Genomic DNA, 12,868 nt, shown 5'->3' with positions numbered 1-12,868 from the left:
GTTAAAACCTTTTGTTGATTCTTCTCAAAACATACTTATTACCAAATCACATTTCTTTAAAAATGTGCATGTAGCTTCTTGAAATTATGACCCAATATATTTTTGGGAAATAATATTGGCTAATTAGAAGAAAATGGGAGACAGCTTATAAATTTAAAGACAGGGAACAAAAGAAAAAAGGCCTTCACAGGCTCACACTAGATCTTTTTGTTCTCAGCTCTGATTGTGTGATGAGTGCAGTGAAGAATATGTTTTGAGAATTAAATATATTTAGAAGTAAAATATATGACTCCTTTCCCAAGCAGTTAAAGATGAGTCAGACAAGATGGAAAATAATCTGATGCAGTGTTTCTAGATAATAATAGACATGGACACCTCCTGTGCTATCTGCAGTGAGAGTGTCTTTTGAGTGCTTACCTAAGTTTCTTCCAGTGAGTCTCTGCTGCACCCCAAGGTGAGATTATATGATAGTCATAAAGACAACTCATCAGGATTTCTTCTCCTCACTCAGTTTTAAATAAATCAAGAAGATAGAATCCAGGTGAATTTTTGGGATGGTAAAAGAATTGGGACTACTAAAATGAATATAATTAGTCTCTTGGAGTTCCTTATACATTGTAGTAGCTCTTCAGAGAATGAAAATTCTTGATGAGTTGCTGCATGAAGAATTTGTCCCATAGGTGATGGTGTGCCTGTTGAATTCCATGTTGTTGTTAAAAATAAATATATATACATTTAATATGTTCTGCTGTTTAGATGCCCAACCTACAGAATCTGAAAAGGAAATTTATAATCAGGTGAATGTAGTGTTAAAGGATGCAGAAGGAATACTGGAAGACTTGCAGTCATATAGAGGAGCTGGCCATGAAATACGAGAGGTGAGCTAGAGCGTTTCAATTGTGCACAGCCTGTGGTTGTTCATTGTCTGATCCTAACCAAATACTGCTGGGGTTTAACTTTGCTTGCAGGAGCTGTTTTGGCAGAGCATGTTGTCCTTTAAAATCACTGTCTTGAATTGCTGCTCTGGAATGTTTCTTTTTAACAGCAAAACAGATGTTGCTTGTTTCAGTCATATTAATCCACATATGTAATAGCAAATGATGCTTCTCAGAGTTTTTGGGGTATTATGCATATTGATTTTTCTTTGTGTTTCCCACATAAGCTCTTCTTGAGTTAATAGTGAATTTGGAAAGAGTGTAGTGTGACTACAGTGCAAAACTGAATAGTGTTGACATTCTCTTGTATGGTAACTGGAGAAGCCTGGTTTGGTAATCCTAACACAAAAGGCATCTCATTTTCACTCCCTTTTAATTGGCTTTTATTTACTAAAGTATATATTTGGAACAGAAGCAAAGTTCCTGTACAGAATGTCATTCAAATGTTTCTTTGTTTAATAAAGGGTGGAATAAATATTCTCCCAACCCCCTTTATTGTCTTCCTCACATGCAGCAATGGGGGCTTTGCTCATGAAGGAAGGAGTTACTCACTGTAACATATCCTTAAGAAATAGTATTAGATAGGAGTATTAGATTACTATTTACTCCATAGCAATTTGAGATACTCAAAGCCATTCACCTTTGAGAGTTTTTCTCTCCATGGAATTGATAAGGTAGGTTTAAGAGGGATGGCTGTGTCACACAAACCCCTTGGGTGGGGAGTTAGTTTACTATCCATGTTCAGAGACAGGCTGTAGGATCAGGCAGGAATGTGTGTGTGCAGATGCCACGGAGAAATGAGAGATGCTCCTCTGAGAGGAGGTAGACATGGCAGGAAGGAAACTTTCTAGGACCTGAGAGGAGTGTGCTGCAAGCCACAGCCCGTGGTTGACTGAAACAGTTCTTGAAATCAAGAACCTGACAGTGAAAGTGCTGCAGGAGAGTTATGAGCATCTTTATTTCTGTTTTCTTAGTATATTTTCAGTTGCTAACTGGAGAGGTTGAATTTAAGGTATTAAATGTCTGGGAAGTTTACTGTAAAGACAAAGTCTGTAAATATATCCTTCAAAACTGTGGTATATGCTTTGTACTGGTGGTGCTTTATGTTGTTGATTATTCTTAAATGTTCCTGCTGTAATAGCTAGCCTGAATTTCACAGTAATTTTTTTCTTTGCAAATTTGGGAATTAGCGATAGATATCAACATTAAGATGAGGCTTTGATTGCTAATTTTTTTTTTTTTTTTTTTTGCTTGGAGTAAGCACAGTAAAGTTGTTAATTTTAATTAACTAGGTCTGGTTATGTAAATTGTCTTATCTGAGTAATTTGATTTTTAACCATTTCTTTATACTCTCTCCAAGTTGTTTTCCTGTTCAGGATGCTTACTTTCAACACAAATTTTTAGACCTTTTTGGAACAGACATGGGTTAGTACATGCTTGTCTCTCAACTGAAAACTTCTTAGTAGGTAGATATTTAATTATTAGCTCTTCAAACAATTGTCTTGCATAGGTGTTTTGGTTTTTTGTGTTTTGTTGTTTGGGGTTGTTTTGTCAGCAGTGCATCAGTTATTCCCAATCCAAGCATCTTTTTCTCCTCTCTCTTTCCAATTTAAGGCAATACAGCATCCAAATGATGAGAAGCTGCAAGAGAAGGCATGGGGTGCAGTTGTTCCACTAGTAGGCAAACTAAAGAAATTCTATGAATTTTCTCAAAGACTAGGTAAGTGGAAAGGTGTTAACTTGAGGGTTTTTTTCTCTTAATTTATGAGTATATTTGGCATATTCAGATGTGATCACATCTAGATCAACTCCCTTGTGGAAAAGAGCTCACATTGCACATATTCCTCCATACGTTGGATGACAGCAATCTTGCTTCAGTGGATATCTGAGAGGGGAGAGAGAATGTGATCATCCTTGTTGCTCTTCCTCTACTCCTTTAGTAACTCAGGAAGGCAGTAACCAGCTGATTGTCTGGAAATTAGTAAACTGAATAATCAGGAATTAATTCTGTCAGTGTTTCTGATACCAGGAGTAATTAAAAGAGACTGAATTATTCCTCCCTAAACACCAGAAATAATTTGCTATGTGGAAGTGCCTGATCTTGGTTCGTACAAATGCAGTACTTGAGATGGTGCTTCATGCCTCTTCTGAAACTCACTGATGTGATGGCTATGCTGATAAAACCTGAGACTTGTTTTTTTACCAGCTTTCTGTTGTTATCTCACTTTTAATCAAATTTATTAACATAGCTTGTATAAAATGTGTTTAAAACACAGAAACTTGTTGCAGCAAGTTCTGCTTTTTAAAATGGGTGAGGTGTTTTTCTCAAGATGAACAGGAAGCTGGATTATAAATTTATTTTAAGTCGTGACTTCTGCTTACAGTTATGTGCCTCTTGAATTCTGTGTTCTCCTAGAGACTGAAGTCTGCTAACACAGGTTATTGAAATATGTTCTACACAAATGTTGCAGACAAAGCTTGAGTAGAAATTTTCAAGAAGTTTTTTTTTTTGTTTTTTGTTTTTTTTTTTTTTTTTTGTGGCTGTCAGTGCTGATGAATTATTGTCACAGACATCTTTTGTGAAAAATCCTTTCTTGGGATTTTTCTCCCTTCTGAGAAGCTGTGGCCTCAGCAACAAAATGTAAACAATGGTTATCTGCTGCTGTGGAATGCAATAGGTGGATCTGTGATTGGTCTCCTGTAGATGTTTAGATTTACTGACCACTCGCGGCAGAGCTGCTCTTGCTCTCTGCTGGGACACAGATCTTGTTGTTCATTCTTTTCTATTCTTAGCATAGCTAGCCTTCTGAGAACTTTTCCTTCTATTTCTTTCTAGTATAGTAATAATGTAATATATATATATCATAAGATAATAAATCAACATGAAGTCAACATTCTTGTCTCCTCTCTTCACCTGCAACCCTTGCGACCTCTGTCACAGATTATAAATTTGTCTTAAATAATGCATGACTTTTGCTTACAGCTATGTGCCTCTTGAATTCTGTGTTCTCCTAGAGGCTGAAGTCTGCTAACACAAGTTATTGAAATATGTTCTACACAAATGTTGCAGGCAAAGCTTGAGCAGAACTTTTCAAGAGGTTTTTTTTTGCGGCTGTCAGTGCTGATGTGACCTGGTCTGTACAGCAATTTGTACGTAAATATGACAGCAGTTGACACATAGATGAGCAATTCATGGAGTCCCTTTTTTATTAACCACCACGTATTTTGGCAGCTGTGTATTTTAAGTGTAGCATGCAGAGTCCCAGGCAGTGCTGGTGCAAGGGGCAGTGCAGGTGTGCGTTCAATCCCCTGTCCTGTGTTGCAGAGGCCGGGCTGCGGGGCCTGCTGGGCGCCCTGACCAGCACTCCGTACTCCCCCACGCAGCACCTGGAGCGAGAGCAGGCTCTTGCTAAGCAGTTTGCAGAAATTCTTCACTTCACACTCCGATTTGATGAGCTCAAGGTAAGAGCTTGTGATCAGAAGGGCTAGAAAAAGAAGCCAAGTGTGTTTGCTGAAGCAGTCTGGGTTGTGTTCTGTTCTGGAATAGAATGTGCAGCGGATACTCAAATATCCAATATGCTTGGCTTGCTCTTGTGACCTAGAGTAAGATCAAACTGGAAAGCAGATGAAATATCATATTAGCTTTAGGCACTTGTGTTTCAGTTCACATTAATCATGTTTTTTCACCCAAATTTGGCATATCTCTTGAGATAATGCTGCTGCTTTTAGCTTGTGTGCAGCCATAGTCCAGCTATTTTCTTGCTATATGCAAAGAACTAAGCTGAAATGGTAATTAATTTGCTGGTCTGATCCTTGGAGTCAAATTAGCAAAGCAATTTTTTCAACCTACTAATTTCCAACTTGTATTTAGGAGATTGTTCCTTTTTTCATTCCTGTTAGAGCTTGTTCTGAATCTGAGAAACCAAAAAGCTTTTATGTTGTGCTTACAAGTTCCAAACATATCACAGGCCTTTTTGCTTCACTTCAGGAAGTTGAATATATTCTTGTTGGGTGTATAACATTTTATGAAAACTTGTCCTTACTTTCCTTGAATCTGTCACAACTCTCTTGCTTCCATATCCACATAGATGACAAATCCTGCTATACAGAATGACTTCAGCTACTATAGAAGAACTCTGAGCCGTATGAGGATTAACAATGTCCCAGTAGGTAACCCTTGGATAAGATGAAATTAATTCTGCTACCCCCTCTCTTCTCCATGTACAGAACAACTAAACCCTTTCTTCTGTTTTTTAGGCAGAGGGAGAAAATGAAGTAAATAATGAGTTGGCAAACAGAATGTCTTTATTTTACGCTGAAGCAACGCCAATGTTGAAAACCTTAAGTGATGCCACAACAAAGTTTGTGTCAGAGGTAAGAGTATAAATTTATGGCTTGGATAATGTGTTTCACAGCACTGCAGGGCCAGACATAATAGGTAACACAACCTCCCCTAGGCCTAATCTGACATCTAGGAATGAAACTTGGGGTTTGCAGCCTCAAGAAATGTAATGTGTCATTCCCAGATGCTGTAGAGTTAGGGACTCCAGCCAGGCACTTTGTGTATGCATCCCCAAAATTTAATGGGAACTGTCACATCAGCAGTGATGGCTTTTCTCAAGCAGGGAGCTGGGACGGGTGTTTTGCCTGCACTGTGGTGGTGTTTTAGAGCAGAAATTTCAGAAAATTGAAAGGGAAACAGCTTGATTCTCTCTGCTTGAAATAAAGAATGGAATTGAAATGTAGCTTCCTCTTCTCCTTCTACTCTCCTGTGTAAAGTCAAGTATACTACATTATTGCAAAAGGGGGAAGGAACCTGAACTGGAAAAGTATTTCAGCATGTTGACACATCCCTATTTATCCTTGACTACCTAAGTAAATACTGGTTGTAAAATCCAATCACTTCAAGTACTGTGCTTGCCTTCTGATAACTATGATGATTTTTGGCTTACGTGCAAAGAATGCTCACTATTTCTTAGTAGAAAATAATTTTACATTGCATGATTCATGCAAAGTTACATCTGTCTTTTAATATTTTTTTTTCTCCTGAGTTCTGCTTTGTGCTTGAAATGCCTTAATAAAACTGTCTTATTTTATATTTATTTGTGATGGTTGTCTGCCACGATTTTAAGTTTTGCTGTTAAGGCAGATGAATATATTTGGCTATAGAAATTTTTGTCTTTGGAGGAGCAGATTAGATGATGATTCCTTCAAAACTTTCCAAAAGTCAATCATATCAAGGGTGTAGTTCCTTGGCTACAAGCAAGCCTTTGCTCTGTAAATTGCTAATCTATACAATAACATTTAAAAAAAAAAAACAGTGCACGACTACCTGACTTAGCATTGTTGTGTTGATTTTTTTAATTGCTCCACATTGCTATGCCAACAGATAACTGATTTGACTTAGGTTCTGTAGTATATTTCACAGTAATTGAGTTGTGGCAACTGTTCACCTTCTTTTGCAGAATAAAAATTTACCCATAGAGAACACAACAGATTGCTTAAGCACCATGGCCAGTGTGTGCAGGGTCATGCTGGAAACCCCGTGAGTACCAACACTGCTTGGGTTGGGTGTGAGTCACCTCTCCGTCTCAGACCTGATGTGTGCTGCATGAAAGAAATATAATTGGAGTGATTAGGAGCTGTGATGTTTCCTTTTTACCAGCCTAGTTGTTTACACTGACATGAAACCACCTTGTTTCATTTTGCCAGCCATGGAAATCGTGTGGTCTACTTTTCTGAACGTATTAATATTTAAAAATAGAATGGCTATGGAAGCTAGACAACCTCTTGGCACTCTTTATAAGTGGTTTTCTCATGTATTATTCAGAGAAATAGGCTATTTGAGCATGATTGCCCAGGGTCTCCTGAAAGAGGGGCTGTGGGCAATGCCCTGGACGTTGTGTCCTTGCTGACTGGCCTGGCTGATTGCTCTAGAAAATGACAGTGCTCCTCTCAGGGGAATTAAGAGACAACTTCTAGGCATGAAGGCAGTCAGTTGTCTTCTCTTTATTTGAGAGGCACTGAGAGTATGACCAAAGTCACACTAATCTTTGGTTATTTTTTTTAATCTGTTTCTTCTGTGTTCTAAATAGTTTTCTATTGGTAAAATTACTGGGGCATGAGCCATGTCTTTTTAAATAAGTTTCTGTCCAAATACCGCAGGACATTTGTTTTGGAGTGCATTAAGAGCCCCAAGCATTTATACTCTTACTCTTCTTAGGAATGAACTGTTCCATTTAATAAAGAAGTTAAAGGTTGTCCAGTCACCTGCCCTTTTTTTTCTAAGTCAGAAATTTGGGTGTGTATTAGAAGGTGGCAGAGAAAAGTGTAGGAAGCACTGGAGACCAAGTTAGTATGTTTTAACCTTTTTCAAAAATTTTTTTTAAATTTAAAAATTTTAGAAACCTATATTTTAGGTTTGAGAATTTTTATTAATCTTCAGGTAACTTTGTAAACAATCATCTGTCTTTTGAAAGGAATAACAAAAACTCAAAAGTTTGGTGTTTGTAGATTTGGTTGGGTTGGTTTGGTTTTTTTTTTCCTCTTGAGGATTTATCATAGAATTTTTCTCTTTAATCTTAATTTGGGTATTACTAGTATGTAGTGTTATCTTGTGTTTCATAGATAATAAGCTGTGTTTTTACATTCCAGTGAATATAGAAGCAGGTTTACAAATGAGGAAACAGTATCATTCTGTCTGAGGGTAATGGTGGGTGTCATCATACTCTATGACCACGTGCATCCGGTGGGCGCTTTTGCCAAAACTTCAAAAATTGATGTAAGTTTAATCTCCTGAGTATTTAAATGGTCTGTAGGCTCATTTTCTGTATTGCAGATTCTAGCAGCAGATGTATACACTGGGTTGGTGCTAAACACATAGCTGTGAGCAAAGATGTATATTTCAGTAGTGAGAAATACAAACTAGGCCTTTTGGACATGTAAGTGGGTCATGAAAAATCTGGTTTTATGTAATTCTGGTAGTGTCCAGGAATACTTATAAGCAGTAGTTGTGATGAAAAAACCAGATCAGAAAGTAACAATGGCCCCTGCCTTGTTCCTCACTGACTGGTGAATAGCTCAGTTCACCATCCACCACACTTTGAATTTCTAACTTTCTATTGTTGTTTGATAGTAAGCCTGTGGAATACATGCTGTTACTCTGTGGTTTTGTGATTATTTCAAAGGGAGTATTATCCCACTGCATTAACTACAGTGTGTCATTATTTCACTGGCTGAATGAAATAATTCTTAATGGATTTATGATAAATATGTATTTCTGCTCACAGTTCCAGTGTTTTTTAAGGCTGATAAAGCAGAGCTTGAAAGTTGCATTCACTAAAGTTATAGAATGGTTTGGGTTGGAAGGGACCTTAAAGATCATCCAGTTCCAGGCCCCATCCATGGGCAGGGACACCTTCCACTAGACCAGGTTGCTCAGGGCCCTGTTCAGCCTGGCCTTGAGCACTTCCAGGGATGGAACAGCCACAACTTTCAAAGCCTTTCTCCATCATCTAATCACTGCCTGCTCTTGTAAAATGTCTCTTTCCAGCTGTCCTGTAGCCTCTTTAGGTATTGCAAGGTCTCCCCAGATCATTCTCCATGCTGAGCAGCCCAAATTCTCTCAGCCTTTCCTCCCTGGAGAGGTGCTGCAGCCCTCTGATCATCTTCATGACTCTTTTCTGGACTCACTCTGGCACAACCATGTCATTTTTCTGCTGGTGACACAGAGCTGGGTCCAGGTGGGGTCTGAGCAGAGCAGAGGTGGAGAATCACCTCCCTTGCTGTGCTGGCCATGTTTCTTTTGCTGCAGCCCAGGACAGTGTTGGCTTTCTGGGCTGCCAGAGCACTTTGCTGGGTCATGTTGAACTTCTCATCCAACAACTCCCCCAGGCCCTTCTCCTCTGGGCTGCTCCCAGTCCACTCCCTGCCCAGCCTGTGTTTGTGCTTGGGATGCCCTGATCCAATGACAGGACCTTGGAGTTGTTGAACTTCATGAGGTTCACAGATCCCACTCTCCAGCCTGTCCAGGTCCCTCTGAATGCCTTCCCCCCCTCCAGACTGTCAGCCACACCACTCAGCTTGCTGTCATCAGCAGAGTTGCTGAGGATGCACTTGATGCAGCTTTTTAAGTAGCTAAGCCAGTCTGTGATAGGAAGATGTAATACTGAAAGCTTAATTCCTTTTTAATATCCAGAAAATGTCTTTACACTGCTGCTATTTTTAAATACTTATTTTTGATCTTTTGCATACTGATTATAAAACATTCCTGTAAACTCAAAAGGTATTAGCATGGAAAAAACTGTAATTTTTTTAACTCCTAGATGAAAGGATGCATCAAAGTTCTTAAAGACCAGCCTCCTAACAGTGTAGAAGGCCTTCTAAATGCTCTCAGGTACTCCTTTTTGTTTCTTGGGTATTTTAATGTTTTGATGTGAGTTTTCATGAATTGTCCAGGTCATTTTCTTTGCAACAAAGTATTCAGTGACTGTTACAGGGAAAGGTGAATGTAATTATTGCAGGCTTTTCTTCTAATGTGTCCTGAGACAAGGGTGTATGAAGAAGCCTCTGTGCTTTAACAGGATTGTGAATTTGCAGTTGTTCATTCTAAGATAACCTTTTCCATGCATACAGGTTAAGAATGAGTCAGTATGGCATGGTAAGTAACTAGAAATTGTTCCTTTTCAGAAAGAATTAAATCCCTGCTGTAGAATAGATGAGGCAAGAATTTGCTACATTAATCGGAGAAGTAAAGAAAAATTAATAATTCAGTATATTAAATCTAAAACTTGCTAATTTGGGTTGTAAAGCTGTATCTATAGTCAGTCATGTCTTCATTGTGTGGGTGTCCAGCATGGGGGAAGTGGCAAAAAGTGCAAAAATGTGATAGGCAGGTGAAGTGTTTGTTCTTGTCCTTGCTTGGAAAAATATCATTACTTTGGTAACAAATAACTGGAACTGGGTGTTGTTACTCATGTGCCTGCTTGGAATGTGGAAGCTTTAGTTTGTCTTGTGAAATCGTGCAGTTGTGGTTTGTTTTCCTTATTTGTAGTGAAGCTGCTTTAATTTCATTTGCCCTCTTTTTATTTTTTATGTCATGGTGTGGTAAGGAGTTAAATAATGTGATATTCTAGGTGGGTTCTTTTGCAAAGTTGCTTCAGATTATTAGTTAAAATTTGAAAAATCCATGCCTAATTTGAAACTTCATGTGATTATTGCCATGCTAAAATCATGTTCATCTCTGAACTTCATAACATGATTGGTCTTTGAGGTGGTGATCAGTAAAAACACAGGCTTCCAGAGGGAAAATGCTGCATTAGCATTTATTTCTGACTAGTTTATTGTGATTGCAGCTGCCATGATCACCGGTCTTTATTAGTAGCCCATTTTTCCCATCACTGCTGACACTGTGAAAGTACATGGAAGGTGCACTTCAGGTGCTCACTGCACTAAGCAGTGACATTAACTTCTGGTTAATTACACAATTAACTTTGTGGTTAGCAGTGTAAATCCAGTCCATGCTCTCAAGCTGTGCTTTGCCTTTCCATGCATGGATGCTGTAACAGTCCTGCTTTTGTACATTTGATTACTCTCTGGGTAGGATATTTAAATCTTTTCCAAGCCACGTTTGGAATTGTTAGGAAGAGATGCAGGGTTGAGCTGCTGTGTGCTCATGTGATGAAAACAAGTTCAAGATGCCATTGTGACAAATTAAGTCCAAATCTAAGTCTTTGATTCTGGAGGAGTGAGAAGTCCTTGGGTTTTCCCAAGGGACAGATAATGTGTTTCAAAAGCAAATGGAAGGTGGTATAGGGTTTTGGAGGGAGATCAGCTCTTTGTAATTTCAAATTCATCTGAATATTGGAATCATGTTCAACTTTTTCACGTGGGCAGAATACCAAGTGCAATAACTTTTCAGGATTTCAGAAGATCTTAGGCTGCTTGTTTGTTGAAAGTATGAATTACCAAAAAGTGCTGAAATTATTATTAATTTCCAAACTAAAAAGTATTATTAATTTCCAAACTAAAAAGTCATTATATATTTATCAAGTAAACAAGTAAAATAGTACTGCAGTTGTGGATAGCAATGAAAGTGTTAATTTAACATGTTAAATTTAAATTACAAAGTAAGTTTTATTTGCTTTTAGATTAGTTAGGAAGGAAGATCAGAAAAATTATTCACAGAAAAAGTCTGAAACGAGGATATCCTCTAAAAATAGATGTGGCTAGGTTTTTTATAGTGATTTAAAAGTGTGCTATTATCCTAGAGAATTTGAAAGCTGAAATAAGTACATGTGTGTGCTCTTTTGTTTTAGCAGCACAGTCACTTAACTAAGCAGGGAATTAGGCTGAAAAGTGATTAAATCCATTGTCATTGAGGGATTCTGGGAAGGTTTGGTCACTGGAAGTTTCGATGAAGAGTTTCTCAAGCTGTGTTATTTGAAGATGTTTCCTGTGGGCAGAGCCCCCAGAATTAGTCTGACAGATAATTACCTGTCAGATAATTACCACTGCTACTGTGAGCTTACTGTGAAAGGCAATGTCCAGCTGAGGCTTATTTTGAGCTGCCTTTGGTGCAAGGCTGCTAGATTCTAGTTCTGATTGGCACTATCATTTTCTGATCAGAATGTCTGACTTGTGTTCTCAGTGACCATGGAGTGGGTGATGATCCATGGCTGAGGGTTTTGCTGTGGTACGGTCAGGTTGAGCAATAAACAACGAAATTACACATTTGTAAGCTGAATTACACATTTGTAATGCTCACCTTGACTTTATTTCTGTGTTTAGGTACACAACAAAGCATTTGAATGATGAGACTACCTCCAAGCAAATTAAATCCATGTTGCAATAACAATTACCTGGAATTCGCACCTGCTGTAGACAGTATTCTGCAATGACTGAGATGCACAGATTTTTTTTTAGTGATTGCAACTACTATCTCGTTCATTCTTGCTTTTTATTTTCTCTCTTCCTGTTTACTCTTTTTTTAATCACTTCCTTGTACCTAAGTAAGCTCAGACTTCTTTTCTGTGCCAAATCAATGAAAATTATCAATTCTGGAAAGTATTTCTACTTTTCAGAATAGCCATCCTAAGTGGCAGCTAATTATGCGTTGCATTTGGATTTCTCTGTACTGGGGAAAGATTTGTGACTTGAACTAAATATTTTTAAACTTGTGGTTTTTTTCTTTTTTTGAAAAACTAATATTTAATATTGCTTCTTCTGCATGGCAAGACTGCCTACTTCTGCTATTTAAAAATCCCTTGATGACTTCATTTTCTATTGCAGCTTATTTTCATGTGCAACCATGAGGAAACTAAAAGCAGATTTGTTTAAATTAACTGTGTTTGTACAAAATGGTACCCAACACAAAAGTTTTTTTAAATGAGTAAAAACTGTTTTGTTTAAAAGTTACGTTTGCATTTTGACTCATTTTTGTAAGGATGTATGTTGTATGTTTAACCTTTAATAACTAACGTTAAACTGTGGTGTGTGCGTAGCAAAATTACGTATGCATGTTCATGTCAAATGATTGGCTGTGGATAAGATAATAAAATCAGCTTTCATTTTTCTAAGTGTGGTTTGATTTACCAGTATTTTGAGTGAGATGTCTTCGTGCTCTTTGGATTTTTACAAAAAAATAAATTTATAAATTTTATATGGTGAAAACTCTGCTGTTTCATTACCAGTAACCAGTTGCCTAAGCCACTGATTTAAGCCTGGTGTGTTTTAGGGTTCTTGCTCTCCACTTTGTGCTGCTTCCCGATCTCCCTGAGAATTATTACTCAAGTAGGATTTGTGGTGATGAACTGGGTGCAATCCATATAGATCCAAGTGGACATTGCTGAAGAACCTGCATCCAGGCTACCCACGCTGCCTCCTCATAGAGCCATCAGAAATGACTCTGCACACTGGGCTCTCTCCACACCAGG

At 38.1% G+C, this 12,868-nt stretch overlaps 1 protein-coding gene across 6 annotated transcripts in view; it reads left to right on the top strand.

Annotated features, from left to right (window-relative positions):
* The window catches only part of CYRIB (CYFIP related Rac1 interactor B), a 97,140-nt gene extending 84,629 nt beyond the window's left edge, over nt 1-12,511 (top strand). For all 6 annotated transcript variants that reach the window (XM_063174190.1, XM_063174206.1, XM_063174215.1 and 3 more), the window contains 9 exons: nt 757-878; nt 2,550-2,655; nt 4,261-4,397; nt 5,024-5,101; nt 5,193-5,309; nt 6,401-6,480; nt 7,590-7,716; nt 9,260-9,330; nt 11,724-12,511. In XM_063174190.1, the coding sequence (XP_063030260.1) occupies nt 757-878; nt 2,550-2,655; nt 4,261-4,397; nt 5,024-5,101; nt 5,193-5,309; nt 6,401-6,480; nt 7,590-7,716; nt 9,260-9,330; nt 11,724-11,787 (902 nt within the window). In that variant the 3' untranslated portion in view covers nt 11,788-12,511. The remainder of the gene's footprint in view (nt 1-756; nt 879-2,549; nt 2,656-4,260; nt 4,398-5,023; nt 5,102-5,192; nt 5,310-6,400; nt 6,481-7,589; nt 7,717-9,259; nt 9,331-11,723) is intronic.
* Nucleotides 12,512-12,868: the final 357 nt, after the last annotated feature.

This window comes from Melospiza melodia, chromosome 1 (genome assembly GCF_035770615.1).
Source record: "Melospiza melodia melodia isolate bMelMel2 chromosome 1, bMelMel2.pri, whole genome shotgun sequence".
Taxonomy (NCBI): Eukaryota; Metazoa; Chordata; class Aves; order Passeriformes; family Passerellidae; genus Melospiza; species Melospiza melodia.
The sequence above is the reverse complement of the archived record's forward strand: the minus strand, read 5'-3'. Positions and strand labels throughout refer to the sequence as shown.